This window comes from Heloderma suspectum, chromosome 3 (genome assembly GCF_057233095.1).
Source record: "Heloderma suspectum isolate Gila_16-S chromosome 3, 16-S_ref, whole genome shotgun sequence".
Lineage (NCBI taxonomy): Eukaryota > Metazoa > Chordata > Lepidosauria > Squamata > Helodermatidae > Heloderma > Heloderma suspectum.
In genome coordinates, this window is record NC_139460.1 from 62,662,231 (window position 1) to 62,681,501 (window position 19,271).

Consider the following 19,271-nt stretch of genomic DNA (forward strand, 5'->3'; position numbering starts at 1 on the left):
CCAGCGTAGCTGATAAAGCACTGGCATCACATGAACATTCGGCCAGTCCCAGTTAGTAATCTAGCAGCTCTGTTTTGAACTAAATGAAGTTTCTGACCATCTGCAAGGATAACCTTGCATACAACACATTGCAGTAATCCAACTGGGAGGTTACCCAAGCATGGATAACCATTGCCAGACTATCACTATCCAGATAGGGTTGCAGCTGGTGTAGCGACCGAAGCTGATAAAAGGCGCTTTTGGCCACCAAGGCTACCTGGGCCTCAAGTGACAGTGATGGATCCAGGAGCACTCCCAAGCGACACACCTGATCTTTCAGGGGGAGTGTAACCCCCTCCAGGACAAGTTGAACACCACTCAACTGGGTAGATGAACCAGCTGCTAACACTACCACCATCTTGTCTGGTTTCAGCTTCAGTTTGTTGGCCCTCATCCAATCCATTCCCCTGCTTAGGCACCAATTCAGGACATCCAGTGCCTCACCTTGGTTTGAAGAAAAGGAGAGGTAGACCTGGGTGTTATTGGCATATTGATGGCACCTTAGTCCACATCCCTGAATTACCTCCCCTGGTCATTTCATATAGATATTAAATAGCATGGGGGATAAATTTGACGCTTGTGGAAGCCTGTGATGTAACTGCCATGGAACAGAGCATTAATCCCCAGCACCACTTTCTGGAAGTGACCATCCACGTATTTATTTTATTACATTTCTATACTGCCAATAGTCAAAAGCTCTCTGGGCAGTTCACAAAAATTAAAATAACAAAATACAGCATAAGACGGGCATGATCAAGGACAAAGAAGGCAGGGACCTAACAGAAGCAGATGAGATTAAGAAGAGGTGGCTAGAATACACAGAAGAACTATATAGGAAAGATCTGAATGTCCCTGATAGCCATGATAGTGCGGTCACTGAACTTGAGCCGGACATCCTAGAGAGTGAAGTCAAGTGGGCCTTAGGAAGCATTAGTAACAACAAAGCTAGCGGAGATGACAGTATTCCAGCCGAGCTATTTAAAATCCTAAAAGGTGATGCTGTTAAAGTGCTGCATTCAATATGCCAACAAATCTGGAACACTCAACAGTGGCCACAAGACTGGAAAAGGTCAGTTTACATTCCAATTCCAAAGAAGGGCAACGCCAAAGAGTGGTCAAACTACCGCACAATTGCGCTCATTTCACATGCCAGCAAGGTGATGCTCAAAATCCTACAAGCTAGGCTTCAGCAGTATGCGAACCGAGAACTACCGGAAGTACAAGCTGGGTTTAGAAGAGGCAGAGGAACTAGAGATCAAATCGCCAACATTCGCTGCATCATGGAGAAAGCAAGAGAATTCCAGAAAAACGTCTATTTCTGCTTCATTGACTACGCTAAAGCCTTTGATTGTGTGGATCACAACAAACTGTGGCAAATTCTGAAAGTGATGGGAGTACCAGACCACCTTACCCGTCTCCTGAGAAACCTGTACGAGGGTCAAGAAGCAACAGTAAGAACCAGACATGGAACAACCAATTGGTTCAAAATTGGGAAAGGAGTACGACAAGGCTGCATATTGTCACCCTGCTTATTTAACTTATATGCAGAGTACATCATGAGAAATGCCGGGTTGGATGAATCAGAGGTCGGAATTAAGATTGCCGAGAGAATTATCAACAACCTCCGATATGCAGACGATACCACCCTAATGGCAGAAAGCGAAGAGGATCTCAAGAGCCTCTTGTTGAGGGTGAAAGAGGAGAGTGCAAAAGCTAGTTTGAAACTCAACATTAAAAAAACGAAGATCATGGCATCTGGCCCCATCACTTCCTGGCATATAGAAGGGGAAGAAATGGAAGCAGTGACAGATTTTACTTTCTTGGGCTCCAAGATCACCACAGACGGTGACTGTAGCCATGAAATTAAAAGACGCTTGCTCCTTGGGAGGAAAGCTATGGCAAACCTAGACAGCATAGTAAGAAGCAGAGACATCACCTTGCCGACAAAGGTCCGTCTAATCAAAGCTATGGTTTTCCCAGTAGTAATGTATGGCTGTGAGAGCTGGACTATAAGGAAGGCTGAGCGCCGAAGAATTGATGCTTTCGAACTGTGGTGCTGGAGAAGACTCTTACGAGTGCCCTGGACTGCAAGGAGGTCAAATCAGTCCATCCTAAAGGAAATCAACCCTGACTGCTCATTGGAAGGACAGATAATGAAGCTGAAGCTCCAATATTTTGGCCACCTAATGCGAAGAGAAAACTCCCTGGAAAAGACCCTGATGGTGGGAAAGACTGAAGGCAAAAGGAGAAGGGGACGGCAGAGGATGAGATGGCTAGATAGCATCACGGATGCAATGAATATGAACTTGAGCACGCTCCGGGAGAGAGCGCAGGACAGGAAGGCCTGGCGTGCTATGGTCCATGGGGTCACGAAGAGTCGGACACGACTGAACGACTGAACAACAACAACAACAGCATAAGTAGGAATAGAACCACAATGCCCCCAACTCCCAGTCTAGACAGCCACTCCAGAAGTGGATACCATGCCATGGTATCAAAAGGCACTGAGGGTCCAAGAGAACTAACAGGGTTGCACACCCTCTGTCTCTCTCTTGGCAAAGGTCATCCCATAGGGCAACCAAGGCAGTTTCTATCCCAAAGCCAGGCCTAAAGCTAGATTGAAATGGATCTAGGAAATCATTTTCATCCAAGAATTAATCAGCAACCATGCGCTTGAGCACCTTGCCCAAGAAGGGGATGTTAGCAATCGACCTATAGTTCTCCACTTCTGGGTCCAGGTTAGGATTCTTCAGGAGTGGCATGATAACTCTATCTTTTAAGGAGGCTGGCACTGCCCCCTCTCTCAAGGAGGAATTTACAACCTCCCTGACCCAACTAGCCATTCCCTCCTTATTAAATGTAATAAACCAAGATGGGCAAAGGTCAAACACACAAGTGGGCAGTTGACCTCATCCAAGGACCTAAACTATCCCTGTTTGCAGTACAGTCCTAAGAATGTTTATTTAACAGTAAGGTCCTTTTATCCTGATCCAATAGGGATGCATGCATAAAACACATTTTTGCCAGTCACCTGTTTTGTGAGGAAGAGGGAATCCAGGGACTGCACCTAGCTTTCCCCCCCAAAACAATTGCTTGGGTTTTAGCTTTTAAGACTCCATGTGCACGGGATATAGCTAGATGAGGAGATACATCCATGCAGATAGTGCAGTTCTACACATCTACTCAGAAGTAAGTTACATTGAGTTAAACTGGGCTTACTCCCAGGTAAATGGGTATAAGATTGCAGCCTAAGGATATACTCACAGAAACCTGCTTCCACATGCTAGAGCCTCTGGACAGGGGCATCTGAGTTCAGTGGGATTTACTTCCAACTAAGTGTGTAAGCGTAGCTTCTAAGTAGTATTTTTTATTTCAAACTTTTAGTGGACCAAAAGGGATTTTTGATATTAGAATTCTAGCTCTCTATGATTATTTATTTCATTTCATTATCGCCCAATAGCTGAAGCTCTTTGCATATTTTAATTCAAAACTGGGTAAAGGGAAAATTAAAATGCATTTTGTCAGAAACCCATTTTAAAAATGCAATGTATTCTTATTCAGCTTTGGGCAAAAAAATGTAATAAAACATTTCAAAGGGCTCATGTGAGATGAAAATTAACACAAAAACAAAAAATACAATCACTTAATTCCACCATCTGTTCACACTGAAAGAGCAATCAGCCAGGAGGTTCCCTATGTGTGCAAACCATTCTAATCTGAATGGCAGCAGAAAATAACAGCTTGTCATGTAAGTTCAATGTTCTTTGTCATTGGAGTGACTCTAGTGAAAACTTTAGCAAAATGAGCTGAGCTGCTTTAAAGTATAAGATACATACGCTTTGTGTTTAGTATTGCTTTTACAGACATGCCGGCTGCCTTGGGCTATATGTTACATAATATTCTCTACACATGACAACAAGGTTTCATTACCATCTGCTCGATTTTGCATGAATTTCCACGGTCCATAATGTGGACAGCTGTGTTCAGAGGCCATTGCCACCTGCCAAATGATAAATATCCTCTAATGTGGAAAATACAAATGGTTGGTTAACACCATGTGACAAATATTTGCCCCCGAATCTTTGCATCTTGCAAGACTCCTGTACCAACCTGCATAATAGGCTACCTTGCAAATATTTATCCAAAATAAGAGTTACTGGTCTACCATATTTCTCTCATAAGTTTATCTCGCTTATATGTTTATAACTTTTATAAAGAAACAAATTATATATTAAGATATACTCCTGTATTAAGTTTTAATCAGTTTGATTCTAACACAGGCATTCTAATAGAAGCTTTTTTGCTGACATGCTGTGACTTTTCATTGGCCTAGGAACCTGCCATGGGAAAGATAAAATTTTCCTAGCTCAACTCAGGAAAGGCCAGCAGGTGTTTCAGATAAGAAAGTTGGGGAAAGGAAGGATAACTGCTTACTGGAATTTTGTTCACATGTCCTGTGTATGACGCGAATTACATGAAATATTGTTAGAAGTAAATACGACTAAGAAACACTTCAAATGTTAAATAGTGGCTTAGTGGTTAAGACGCTGAACTGCAGACTGGAAGGTCGGCAGGACAGCAGTTAGAGACCCGAGTGCTGTGTGATGGAGTGAGCTCCCGTCTTCAGTCCCAGCTTCTGCCAACCTAGCAGTTCGAAAGCAAGAAATTGCAAGTAGATAAATAGGTACCGCCTCGGTGGGAAAGGTAACAGCGTTCCGTGCACCTCGGTGTTCAGTCATGCCGGCCACATGACCACGGAAGCATCTTCGGACGGCACTGGCTCTTCGGCTTAGAAACGGGGATGAGCACCGCACCCTAGAGTCAGACACGACTGGTTGGGGACACCTTTACCTTTACTTTTTAAACTTATGAAAGAGTTAAGGGATGCATGTCTCAGTCCTGCTGACAAAACTATGAAGTAAATTTATTACTCCAAATCATAGTTGGGAATTTTGGAAAAAATAACAACTCAGGGTTAGAGTGTGCTGCTTTGAAATTCCATCTTTTGTGTCCTTTGTAAAACATCACATAAGCAGCACAAAGAGAAATTATTTAAATATGAGAGGCAAAATACAGGGAATTCTGAACCAAACATTGGATCTCACAGGATGCAACATTTGTCCTCAGGAGGCCAGTGGCACTGGTCCTCATTAACTTCTCTGCTCCATTTTTATTACAAGCTCAGAAATGTTATTGGGTAAGAAAGTTTAATCTTTACAATAAATGGCAATGCTCCTTGAACTAAAGTTAGAATGTTTGTAAAATGTGTCTTGTTTGTAACAACAAATGTGCATTTTTATGTTCTGTGCTCTCATATACTTGAAGGCTTCCGATATTCCTGTGCCCTGCTGGGCTGAAGCCAGCAGGGTGGGAGGAGTGGCAGATTCTCCCAGTTCTCAGTCTTCAGCGATTTCACTAGATGGGCTTTTCAGCCTATCTAGTGAGCGCACTTTGGAGGGGGAGGAAAGGAGGCTGGAGGAGGCCCAGCATATCTCACATCCTGGCCTCTCCAGTCTCCTCCGCTCTCTGCCCACCGCAACACCCCCTTTCTTCCTCTGTCCAGGTCACTTTTCTGACCTTGGACGGCAGATGGCACAGTTCTTTCTGGGTTGGCTGCAAGGGGGTGGGGGAGAGGGTTTGGATCTCCAAGTTCCCCTTCCGAGGTCGGAACACTGTCTATGATATCAGTTTTTTTCGAGCAATCCTATGGTCCCTGGGATGGTCTCACAGGGACCACAGAATTGTTGTCTAAATAAAGAAAAAACATACCTGATCTCAGAGTCCTCTGTTTATAAACTCGTGTGTGTTAATACCAGGAATTGCATAAACTTAGAATGTCCTTTCTTACACGTTGTTCTGAATATGGTATGGGATACATTACTTGGTGATCCATGATCTAGCGAAATACAGAAATCCCATATCATAAAATCCTTAAGGCAAGGACAAATCTGTCACAACCAAAATTTATATTGCCACATCTGCCTTTGTCATGTCTTTTGGTGACTATCTGATGACTATTTGATGATTCCTGAATTGCCCCTATTTAGTTTAGAATGTTTTCATGCTCCCTCATCTTTTGCATATAACCTTGGCCTTTGAGTAGAATCCTAACTTGTGTGCTTCAAAAGCAGCGCTGCTGTTCCAATGCTTGTTAATATTATTTGTTTGTTTTTAAAACTGGTAAGAGGAAAACCACTGTCCAGTCCCAAAGGGGGTTTTCTGTGCAAAATATTTCTGCATGAGCAATTGGAATCGGATTGCTTGTTACTTTGTTCCTGAGCTAGCAGCGAGATTACTGGCACATGTTGCCTTAAAATGGCCCTTCTAAATAATGTAGCAGAAAACTTAGCAGAATTTGGACCCAGCAACATCCTCTGACTTACTGTACTAGTGTTTACCTTGAAGGATTTAAGTTTGTTCATACTGACATAAAATACTTTGTTGTGTCTCTGCAGCTTAAGAATTTGGAAGCAAATAATCAGTTAGACAGTTTTAGTTGTAAAAGGATACTAAAAAGCAGAACCTCAATTTGTACTGACAGTGAGTTAGAAAATGGCAATTAATGCTTTTCAAAGCTCCATTTATCACCAAGGATAAATCTTGGTGCCAGCCCCATTCATAAGCAGTTTGGAGCTTGCCCAATATGGGCATGATCAGCCCACTGATTTTAATGGGAAAAAGTTAAAACACTTCCTCCCACTGATGGGGTTTGGATCATGCCCTTTGTTCTCACTAACACAACACTTCAGGATTGTCAAGAGCACACTCCTCTTGAGTGCTTTATGTTGCTGCTGGTAAAACAAAAACAGACTGTAATCCTATGTCTATGCAGAAGTCCCACTGAGTTCAACAGGGCTTCATCCCACATTAGGTGTGCATAGGATTGGCTCACTCTCAAGTAAATGTGTATAGGTTTGCAACCTACAGCTGCAGTCCTATGCACCCCTAAGTTGGGAGTAAGCCCCACCGAACTTACAAGCAAACCTGCCTAAGATCAGGCTGCCTCAAAGGTGTCCTGACATATGCTTTCGTGGACATTGGAGTGTTCAAGTTCCCAAAAGCTTGTATCAACATAAATCTATTAGGGCATAATCCTATACATATTTAGACAGAAATAAGCTCTAGTTGTAGGCTTTTTTTGGGGGGGGGATCTAAACTTGCATAGGGTTATGCCTTTATTCTTTAAAAGGACAATCCTATGCATGTCTACTCAGAAATAAGTGCCTTTGAGTTCAATGGGGTTTACTCCCAGGTAAGTGGGTATACGCTTGCAGCTTAAAGTGCAACGAGACTCTTTGTTGTTCACCTCTGTGGTTGTTTTGCTACAACAGACTACAAGAGGGAAATCCGGGGTGGGCGGTGGGGTGCCTTTAAACACATTGGCCTGGCGGGTTAAACAGGAGGCGCCGGGCGGTCCCCCGCGTCGTCCCGGGGCGAAGAGGAGTTGTTTCCCCTTCCACGCTACCGTCGAGGCAGCCACGCGCCTACTGGCGGCGATGGTTCATCTTCTGAGGAAAGGCAAAAACTCGACCGACCTGAAGTTCTTGGCGGCACCGAGCGAGCGAAGGAGGGAAGAAGGGGCGTGCACACGGCGCCCAACCCTTGGCCAAGGCGCGCGGGAGCTCACCGCGCTCCGGCTGCCTTGGGGAGGGCGGGCGCGCTGCGCAACAAGGGGCAGTGCTGGTCGCGGCCGTGGCTCCTCCTCGTGGGCCGGGCGGCTGAGGAAGCCGTGCAACCGCCCCCGCCTCCACAGCGGGAGGAGGGGGAGGCATAACCAGCGGCTGGCCACTCAGGCGCTTCCCTTTGCCCGAGTCCCGCTGGAGCAATGGGCTAGAAACTTGGGAAGGGGCTTCTTCTGCCGTCCCAGCGAGCGTGGGAGAGGGCCGCCGCTCGCCGAGGCTGCCTGCCTCTCCGCCCAAGCCGTGAGGGAGGGAGGCAGCCCGGGTCTCCTCCTCTCACCGCCGGAGATGTCCGGCGGGAGTAGCCGGAGGAGAACCGGCTCCTCTTGGCACAGCAGCTTCTCCCGACTTTTTACCAAGAGCCCCTCCAAGGAGCAGGAGGAGGGGGCCCAAGCAGCCTCTCAGCGGCAGTGCGGACGCAGGTAGGGACAGGGCGCAAGCAAGGCCGGCGACTCGCGCGTGCCTTCTTGGCTGAAGGGGCTTCCATTCGCCCTGGCTCGGGTGCCTCGGTCCCTTCTTTGAGGCTCCCCCCGCGTTCCTCCTCCCGGCCTTGCCCTGTTGTTTCAGTACTTCTCTGTCGCCGCGCTTTCTCTGCTTCGCTTCCCATCTCTTTACGGTCTATCATGCGAAGCAGATGTCCAGTTTTGGGGCAGGCTGCGGAAGCCCCCTCAGCGGCTAAGGGCAGCCACAGCAGAACTGCTTCCACGCTGTTTGTGGAGGACGCTTTTCAATAGGTGGTGGGTATGTGAGAGAGACTGACGGGATTCTACCTGGGTCAGACAAGTCTGGTGGATTGTTAACTTCGTAGCTCTTCCTCCTCCTCCCATTTCCCACTCTCCCGCCCAAGAAAACAAAATCGCACCAGACTAATTTTGATGTCAAGCACTTTCTTATACGTGAAAGCAGAGCTTTTGCCAGAGCCCCTCTAGAGTAGTGTGGAGGCAGTTAAAGAAATACATATATTAACACTACATGTTAAAACGGCCCTTGCAAGATGTCACTTGCAAGAAGTAAGAGAATGGGTGACAGTTCCGCTAACAAAAGACTCCCCTGGAGAGCATGGCAGGTCAGATGATGGCTTCTATATCAGTATATTTTATTGTGAACAGGCTTGGCATATATTTTTTGATGACCAGTATGCAAATGTTCTAAATAAATAAATAAATATAATGTTGGAGTAGTTGATAATAAATACTTCTCTGGCATTAAGAATTCTGCAGTGGTTGATGTTCCTTATGAACATTTTAAAAGTGTACATTCTTATAAATATGCTCTCTTCTCTGCCCCCCCCTTGCAATTTGGAGAAAAGAAGCTCAGTTAAGAACATCACTTTCAGCAATGTAACTGCATTCTGTTAGGATATGACTCTCCTTGAAACTTCTGTCTTGAAACTTCTTGAAACTTGAGTAATTCTGTCCATGTCTACTCAGAGGTAAGAGGTAAGTGGGACTTAAGTTAGTAAGGGCGCAAGCCAAAGGCTGTCTAGCCGCAAATGCAGGGTGGCCAGAGCACGGAGGAGAAGATCCTCTCCGTGCTCTGCCCACCCTGCATTGGATAGTCAGCTGCCTCCAAGTTCAGAGACAGCTGACTATCTCCATAAGATTACACCCTAAGTGTAGGATTGCAGCCCTACTCATGGACCTGTAGAGGTTCTCTTAAGAACTCATTAGTTATTTTTGTGCCACTTTATATTCACAGTTCAGTGTCTGAATTAGCCCCATTACAGATCTCCTAGACAAACCCACAGAATACCATACATTGAAATGGTAAATACTAACTAGTGAAAATTAGCTGCAAGTCTCAGATTTTGCAAACAACAAAAATTTCTTATACTTCATTTTCAGTGCTCTATATTTGTGGTGAGAGCTTCTCTATGGTGCTTTATCTGGTCAATAGGAAACTCCATATCTCAAAGTGTGTTCTTTAATATACTATTCTGGATCTTAGCTAAAACATAATTAGAATCTAGTGTTGGTTAAAACGAAGGAATAATCCTTTCACAAAACTGTATTTTAATTTCTGGCTCTGGCCACTACTGTTCAGGAAACTGTAGGCAATGAACAATTTGACATCTTGTTTTGGTTTTTGTTGAACAATGAGCATCATTAAGGTATGACAAATAATAATTTGGAAGATTTCCTAGATCAGCGGTCTCCAAACTTTTTTGATCGCACACCCCTATCAGTGAAAAAATTTTGAGCACACACCCCCAATATATGTATATTTAATTTATAAATTATATACATGTACTAATGTAGTAATATATTATGTACATTATAAAACATACACAATAAATAAATAAATTAAAATTAAACAGGATGAGATAAAGATGAAATAGAATAAAATAAAATAAACTATTTTAAAAATATTGTTTATTAATGGTACAAAACCTCTTTTTGCTCTCACTTTAAAAAATATTAATAATAATATTTTTAGTGAGAGCAATGTGATTGAACATGCTTCATTATTTTTGAAAATCTTGGTTTAACACTTTCTGATACAGCGATTGAAAGGTCTGGTTCTACGTTCAGTTCGTTTTAAGCCACCTGTCCATTTTGTGAGGGATAGTTTAGTTAAAACTAGAAAATCTGTAAATCCACGAGGGCACTACTGTCAACTTGCAAGGAGGGGCCGCTAAGGATGATCTTAAGGTCCGGGCAGGCATATATGGGAGGAGGCGATCCTTCAGATAACCTGGCCCCAAGCCGTTAAGGGCTTTGAATGTTAATACCAGCACTTTGAATTGGGTCCGGAAATGGACTGGCAGCCAGTGCAGCTGGAAAAGTACTGGCGTAATATGAGTTTGCAGGCCGGTCCCTGTTAACAATTTTGTTGCCCTATTTTGGACCAGCTGAAGTTTCTGGACCGTTTTCAAAGGCAGCCCCACGTATAACGCGTTGCAGTAATCCAGACGAGAAGTTATCAGAGCATGGATAACTGTAGCTTGGCTATCTCTGTCCGGATAAGGGCGTAGTTGGTATACCAGCCTCATTAATAATGATGAATGGATGCCATTGCAAATATAGTATTAGGCAAACTTGGCTGTTTCAAAGTTATAATTAATGTTTTTCAGGTGATTATCCCTAGCAAGTATGTGAGAGTTACTATGTCACAGTGTAAAATGGAACTAATAAGTAGTGACCTTGAGACTGAAGGTGCCCCAACAACCAGGGGCGTTGCTAGGTTCTTAAAAGATCCAGGGCACAGGCCCACAACACAAATTTGAATATATATATATATAATATATCCAAGTCTAAGCACACTTCGAATAAATACATACATACATACACACACACACACACTCACACACGCGTGCACATGTGGGGGGTATGCATGTGTTGTGCTTGCGTGAGTGTATAGATTTACATGCATACATACATACATACGAAGTGTGCACTGACCCCCCCACGTCACTTCAACTCAGGTCTTTTGGAAAACATCCCGCTTCTGCTTGGGCCAATTTGTAGAAGAACTACTTCAGCTCGGTACCAAACCTGAGTCAAGGTTTGGGAAAATGAGTCTTTATGCTTCCTGTTGACTACCATGGGAAATTAGGGGTGGGGGAACTAACTTTTTTCTCTTGCTCAGAACTGGATGCTAATTTCAGGCATAGTAGCCTCCTAGAAGGGGATTACACCTGCCCAGTGCCAGCAAAATAGGTGCAGGGTTTATATTTTGGTTTTCTTTTAAAGGGAACTGCCAGTAACATTTTAATTACTTGGAAAAATTGGATACACATTTAAGGATTCATTGCCCCATCAGAGGAGACCATGTCTGCCAAATTTCAGAATGATAGCCACAAGAGTTTCTGTTCAAGGGCTATGACATTTTGAGGTTTCCAAAAGAGGACATACTTATCTCCTTGTTTTCCTTGACAACAATTGTTCTGAAAATTACAGACAGCCTACAGTTGTCCCTAAGTAAGAAACCCACAAAGTTTCAGAAGGATAAGTGCAGCAGTTCAAGTGGAAGGGGAGTTCTCCAATTTGGGGGAAGGAACGATTTGCTTTCCCTTCCCTTCCCCCCTTCCCCAATACAGGTTTCTTGCAAAGTTTCTGAAGGATATACATGCATGCAATTTAGAATTATTAAAATTTATTTACATTTCACCAATATTAGCAGCAGGGGATCATGGGTGGGAAGGTACTATTGCACTCATGTCTTGCTTGTGGGTTTCCTGTGTGCATCTGATTGGCCACTGTGTGAACAGAATGCTGGACTAGATGGACCTTGGTCTGATGCAGCATAGCTCTCCTTATGTTCTTAAATAGAGAGTGCCTCTGAGCATATGCAGAATGCTTTTCTTTCACCACTGAGCACTTACATTCTCCCCCTACCAATTCTCTTCCCCTCCATGCAACCATGTCTCCTCATCCTACCATCCTCCCGCAACTCTTCATAAAAACAGATGTCTTGTTTTGTGCAACTCTCCTCCACTACCTTCTTGTTATGCACAAGCTCTCATTCTATCTTCCTCCCCATAACTTCATTTGTGCCAAGACAAATAGATTCAGCCAATGAGTCTGTTTTCAAAACTAGGGCTAAGTTATGGAGAAACTCTGAGCACGTACTAAGTGCCTTTCCATCAATACTGAATCTAGAGTTCATGCAACCCCCCCCCCCAACCCACAAATGACAAAACATGCATAGGACTGAGCTGAAAGGGTAGTCAGTTCATTAGATGGAATTGGGTAGGCACTGTATTAAGCCTGCAGTACCATGCTCACAACTCCAGACTTATTTCTGAGTAAACATGCAAAACATCAAGGTGCAAACCTCCCTGCAAAAGTAACTTGTGATGGAATCCTGTGCACAGTTTCTGAGGGTAAGCTCATTAATCATAATGGGGCTTCTGAGTAGGCATACATAGGATTGTATAAATGAGCAGTATTTATCTCCTTTCCACTTAAAAAACAAACCCAAACTTCCTATTTTTATTAAAGCTTTCTGTTCATAGGAACATAGGAAGATGCCTTATGCTGAGTCACACTCTGGGTCCATCTTGCCCAGAATTGTTGACACTGACTGGCAGCAGCAGCTCTCCAAACTTTCAAGCAGGATTCTTTTGTAGCCCTACCTGGAGATGCTGGGGATTGAACCTGGGACCTTCTGCATGCCAAGCATGTGCTCTGCCACTGAGCTGCAGCCCTTCCTATTGCTGGATTATGGCAACTGACAAACAAAACTGCCCCAGATTTGTTTCTCTGCAACCATGTGAACCCACTTTTCTCAAAGACGTGAGTGAGAAGGAGAAAACCCAACCCTCTTGTCTGTTTGTATAAAGTCAAATACAGTTCAAAACGTCTCTTGGCCACCAAAGAGAATTCTTTTATTTATCTATTGAATTTCTTAATCGCCCATCTGGCTGGTCACCCAGCCACTCTTCAAGAATTATCTTTAAGAATTGCCCAAGATATGCTCTGGGTGGAGTAAAGGAGAGAGAGACAGAGAGAGAGAGAGACAGAGACAAAGAAAGAAAGAAAGAAAGAAAGAAAGAAAGAAAGAAAGAACAGGATCGGGGAGGGAAGAAGAAGAATGGTGATTGGAAATGCGGGGCAGGGGGGTGTAGAGGGGATTCCCTAAGCCAAGTGGCTCCTTTCAGAGAGGTAATACATTAGAGGAATTTAGGAGGCCGTGGAGGGTTTGTAAGGATTGCAAGTACTTAAATTAACTTTATGAGGTGAGATGGCTAAGGGCTTTTTCTAGCTTTTTGTAAAACTGTCGAACCTATTTAAAAGCCTCAGCAGTTCCATGATCATGACGCCACATAGTCCTAACCCTCTTTTTGGAATAATTTGAGTCCTACAGCTATTGAGGAGTCCTACAGCTATTGAGGAGAAATTAAAGTGGAGGGGGAGAAATAAGTTTGTGGAGGCCGATTGGATCCTTTGCTGTACTGAAGCTATTAAATTTCTGCAGAATCCAAAGGTTCCAATTTGGGGCAGTAAAATCAGATCAGATCCTGTGTGAAATACCAGTATTTCACATGGAGCTCTTTCTTCCCTTCCTTCTCCCTCTTCAAAATGTCATTGCAAGCAAGCTCCCAACAGTGGGCATGTAAGAGCAGAAAAGTAAGGGGAGAGAGGTTTTTTGCACCTCAAAAAACCAAACAAACCCTACACCAGAGATTAGGGATAGTGACATCCTAATGGTCACCTTAAACACTTTCTGATTAGGATCTCTAATCCCCTATGTGGCTTGACAGTTTTTACTTTTTGTTTTAGTCTTTGAGAAAAGGAAATTTTACACATGGCTAGCACAAAAACCACTGGACCTCACTGCCGGAAATTGGGCAGGTTCAATCCGCTCCATGGGGCTACCAACTCTCCAAATTTCATGTATTTATTATACCAACTAAAAATGTTACGTCCATTTCTGTTTTCCAATGCAAGTCATTGGGAAAATGTACAAACAAACAAACAAACAATTAGGACAACTCAAAAAGATCCAGGGCACAGCTCAAAAAAGATCCGGGGCCTGTGCCCAGGTGGACCTCTCTTAGTGATGCCCCTGCCAATAACCTCAATGAGAAAAAATGAATTCTGATGAAACAAATGAGTGGTTATCAACATATCATGCACAATTTGCTACAGTGTATTAGGGCACAATCCTATGGGGATAGTCAGCCACCTCCAAACTCAGAGGCGGCCGACTATCCAATGCAGGGCAGGTGGAGTATGGAGGGTATCCTCTCCTCTGCACTCCAGCCACCCTGCATTTGCAGCTAGAAGGCCAATTTTGGCTGTCTAGCCAGGACACATGCACCAAGGCATTGGATTTTCTGAAATAATGCATAGAACAAAGCCTGCTTGCTAAGATTTTGTCAGTTTACTATAATTGGAAAATATTTCTGAATTTTTAAAATAGAAGCAAAATGCTGAATATTTGTACAAGGAAGCTTGTTTTGAATTGCACTGGGCACAGGTCAAATTTAAATGAATTGTAAAGCATTGTATTCTGCAGACACAGAACACAGACCATTGGTTGCACTTTATTGCATGTGACTAGGCCCCAGATAGGAATATCTAGACACATCTCTCAGTTTCATTGTAGACTGGATGCACATCAGAATGGGCATGTTTCTTGAATATATGTGTCATTCCCCATGTTGGGGAATGGGGTGAATATTTATATTGCTATGAGGGACAAGTAGTCGGACACTTTGCTGCATATGATTACCATGTAATGGAGAGGGTTAGATGGTTTGAGCATTTCTTACTTTGATTTTCATTGAGAAAATGCAGTCTAGTATGCAGGGTTAGAGTGACACAGTGAAAACCAATGAATGCTGAACTCCCCCCTCCCCCAAGTCCATGGTTTACTGAAGAAAGTGTTAAGACAATATGTGCAGTGTTAATGAGCCCTTTGCAGTCTTGTGAGTGTCATTTGATTCAGATTATGGTAACAGATTTCACTGCGTGGCAACTTTGGATGTGGCAAACAGATGTCACATATTTGAGCTATGCTGTTATGTTTGTAGGGTATGGCTGATGTGGATTGATTAAGTGGTTATGATCAAACGTTCATACAGCAATACTATTTCTAAAACTGAATCTTATAAACTGCATATGCATTTAACAACAGGTGCATTAGGATAGTTTTCGAAAGACTAGTTATAATTTTTAAATATCTCTGTTTTAGCTTTGGCTTTCAGTTCACCATTATGCTCTAATCAGCTTTCTTCATTAATGGGCTGATTTTATCTTAAGCTTTTATCCACACTTAAATGGCCACATTAATATTTTGTTGATGAATGTGTTATTTTCCCCTTTGTCTATTTTTGATTGTAAGCAGGTTCCGTCCCCAGAGATTTTTCCCCCATTAAACTCTTTAATTTGCAATGTACATTGATGTACTATATAAAATAATAATGGTTCAGCCGCATCCACAGAGTAGAATAAATGTCCAGTTTTACTGAGTATCATCTGAAATGTGTTTTCATTTAAAAGCATGTTTCTTTAGTCCAGAAATCCTCAACCTAGTGAACTGCAGGTATGTTGAATCACAACTCCCATCCCCCCCAGCAAGCATGGATATTATGGAAGTTGTAATCCAACACATTTTGAGATCACCAGGGTGGGGAAGTCTGCTCTAGTCCATGGCTGCAGATACAGGAATGTATATGTTGGTCTATGTGTGGTTGAAGTTGAACTATATACGTTAGGCAATGGATAATCCAATAGTGAGATGAAGTAGCAGTCCGTGGAGTCAGCAAGCAAAACTATGGTTGCTGCTGCTGTGTTCTAGGATATTTTGCAGCATAGCAGCAAAAGGTCTGCAATGGAGAGTATTACTCTTTGCTGGTTTTGTGAAGGCAAGCTGGCAGAAGGACCTAGGAGCTGTGAGGTTGCTCAGCCTCCAGAGATCCCAAAGCCCAGTAGGCAAGGCCTCTGTGCCTGGATTTTCCAAGAAAGGGCAAGCAAAGCTGTACAGGATGTTTATTACTGTTAAGGGGAAGTGGGAGGAAGTTCCTGACTTCCTCCACCCAAACATCTCTGACCCTCTTTCTTTGAAGCTGGCCCATAACTACCATGTTTATACTCGCTTCACCTGCTGGATGGCTGTTCAGATATTCTAAGACTAATACAGATGCTCTCAACATTGGACATTTCAGGGATTTTGGTGGCAGGTAGTGGGAGCCTGATTTGGCCCCTATTAATTTGGGTAAGGTTTGGAGGGTGGAGATCCTCTCTTGCCTCACCTCTACCCCAAATTGCTATCCTGGTTATCCATACAGATGGACCAAAGTTACAAAAGGTCATCTTCCATAAATCACCTTGTGCTTTTTAGGAAAGGCAACAGGTAAATGCTATGAATAAATACATTGCTTGGCTTATCACCTTGAAATTATGAGGCTGAGTCTTGTACAGGACAGAGCACAACTGTAGAACTTCCTGTGACTGTTGGGAACAAGAAGTTATAGTTTCTTGCAATCCTAACATGTTTAGTAGAGATGTGAAGGCCTGGAAAAAACTGGAAAAATTCTGAAAAAAAACCAGTTTATTTCTGTTTTTTTCCAGGGACCATTTTTGTGTTTTTTTTCTGAAAAATTGAACAGCTTTGGATTATGAAATATTTTCTTTTAGACTTTAAGATAATTGTTATCAAGCCTCCCCCCCCCCCAATGATTGCTAAGAAATATGTAATAAGAAGACTTTTATAGAAAGACTAGAGGAGCAAAACGTTTGTAAATAATGAAGTCATAGGGAAAATGTTTTTTTAATCCTCTCTTTAAGATTCTCAGCATAGTTATTTCTTCAATTTCTTATTAAAATTATTGATCCAATATATCTATTGATATATATCGATAGACATTTTGGGATGCTCCAAGTCATGTTCAGTTTCCCAACATGTGAATAGAGTCACCATATCATAATGTGGAAGAAAATATAAATTCTTGACAGTTTGGATTTTGTTCTAGAGTCCTGTGTTTCTGGCCTTATCTTCCTCTGCCTCCAGTTCTTCCTGCTTCTTCTGGGTTCACTGAATTCACATTTTAAAGTTTTCAAATATAATGATAGTTTTACGAGCAAACCATGTTATACATAATATAACTTTAGGAACATAGAATTACACCTTTAATAACTTTGATTTGATTTTCTTTTAAATGCATTTTAGGGTTTACTTTTGCCTTTATCTTATAGCAGAGATTAATGTTTAAAATTGCTACTGCATATGTTTCTCTATGAACTTCACTTTAATAAATTAGCTTTCAACATCAGAAAAATTTCAGACACTTTAAACAATTACATAATCTTGGTTTAAACTTCTGGAGCTATAGACACATGCAAACATGGGTCAGTATTTGCTGGATATTAAGGTCAGCATTTTGCTTTCAGATACTTAACAAGTTATTGCTATTTTCTGTATGATGTAATTGTTTAAACCTCATCAAAGCTGGATACCCCCAAATGTGTTATTACAAAGTGCCACACTTCGGTACCAGCAAGATGCTTTTCAAATTAGAAATAATGCTGTAAATTTCATCAGACCTATTTGTCTACTGCATAGTTTGTATTACCATTAGTTGCTATGCTTGGCAGATGCAAAAAGAAAAATCTCAGTGTAATCTACTATAATCCTGGTGCTCAATATTGAACCGCAGATCTGTGCAAAAAATATATTTTAAAATATACTGTTGTTCATATATACTGCAGTTGTTCGCTTTGAATAATGTCGGTCAACAATATTGATTTTTAGGGTTAGAACTGAAATTCGGAGATAAATTTTTTAGCAGTTCAGATAAGAATCCTTGCATTATAGGAAAATGGTTATGTTCTGAGTAGGTGTGAGGTTCATGGGTTTTTTCTCTTTCAATAAGAGAATTCAGTAACCCTAGCAATGGTTAACTTTAATCAAGCGTTGTGATAATGCAGTCATAAAAGTACAGATGGTTTTGTATGGATTTATGTAATCTTTTACGATGAGTACCTTCACAATGAGTACCTCTGTCTTGCCCGGATTATGCAACTTCAGTTGTTTCCCTGAGCCGTTCCATTTTGGTTTTCAGTTGTTTCCCTGAGCCATTCCATTTTATGCAACTTCAGTTGTTTCCCTGAGCCGTTCCATTTTGGTTTTCAGTTGTTTCCCTGAGCCGTTCCATTTTATGCAACTTCAGTTGTTTCCCTGAGCCGTTCCATTTTATGCAACTTCAGTTGTTTCCCTGAGCCGTTCCATTTTATGCAACTTCAGTTGTTTCCCTGAGCCGTTCCATTTTATGCAACTTCAGTTGTTTCCCTGAGCCGTTCCATTTTATGCAACTTCAGTTGTTTCCCTGAGCCGTTCCATTTTATGCAACTTCAGTTGTTTCCCTGAGCCGTTCCATTTTATGCAACTTCAGTTGTTTCCCTGAGCCGTTCCATTTTATGCAACTTCAGTTGTTTCCCTGAGCCGTTCCATTTTATGCAACTTCAGTTGTTTCCCTGAGCCGTTCCATTCTGGTTTTCTGTCCAGGCAGCTCAGAAGTTAAATGTAAATAAACAGCATGGATTGATCAAGAAGAATATGGCATTTAATTTTTTTTTCTAGATTGATTCTCTATCAGAGAATACCAACTTCTTAAACTGATGACAGAGTGTATGCTTTGGTTCCCAGGTGCTTGTGTGACAGTATATGAAGCAGAAATGGGCTGCTGATGTTGGACAAATTACATAGCAAATATTTATTTATTATATTTCTAAACCGCCCCGTAACCGAAGCTCTCTGGGCGGTTTACAAAATTTGAAACGTTAAAATACAATATATAAAGTTTGAAAACCATTTTCATAAAAACGTATGGACAATATATACAAACATATAATTAAAAACAACTTTGAACTAAAAACAATTTGTAAAGAATCCAACAATAAAACACAGCTTAAAGCAACACTGCTTAAACAGTATACAAAAGTCAGCAAAAGGAACAAGAGTTCTAAAAGGGGAAGGCCTGTTGGAATAATAACGTCTTTAATCCCTGCTTAAAAACCTTCAACAAGGTCAGCAGGCACATTTCAACCAGCAGGTCATTCCACAATTGAGGGGCAGCAAAGGAAAAGGCCCAGGAAAAGGCCAATC

The 19,271-nt window shown here is 42.2% G+C and overlaps 1 protein-coding gene across 1 annotated transcript in view; it reads left to right on the forward strand.

The window, feature by feature from the left end:
- Positions 1 to 7,792: 7,792 nt before the first annotated feature.
- CRYBG3 (crystallin beta-gamma domain containing 3) overlaps positions 7,793 to 19,271 on the forward strand; it is a 95,279-nt gene continuing 83,800 nt past the window's right edge. Inside the window, exon 1 of the mRNA XM_084843406.1 lies at positions 7,793 to 8,140. Within this exon, the coding sequence (XP_084699532.1) occupies positions 8,007 to 8,140 (134 nt within the window). The 5' untranslated portion in view covers positions 7,793 to 8,006. The remainder of the gene's footprint in view (positions 8,141 to 19,271) is intronic.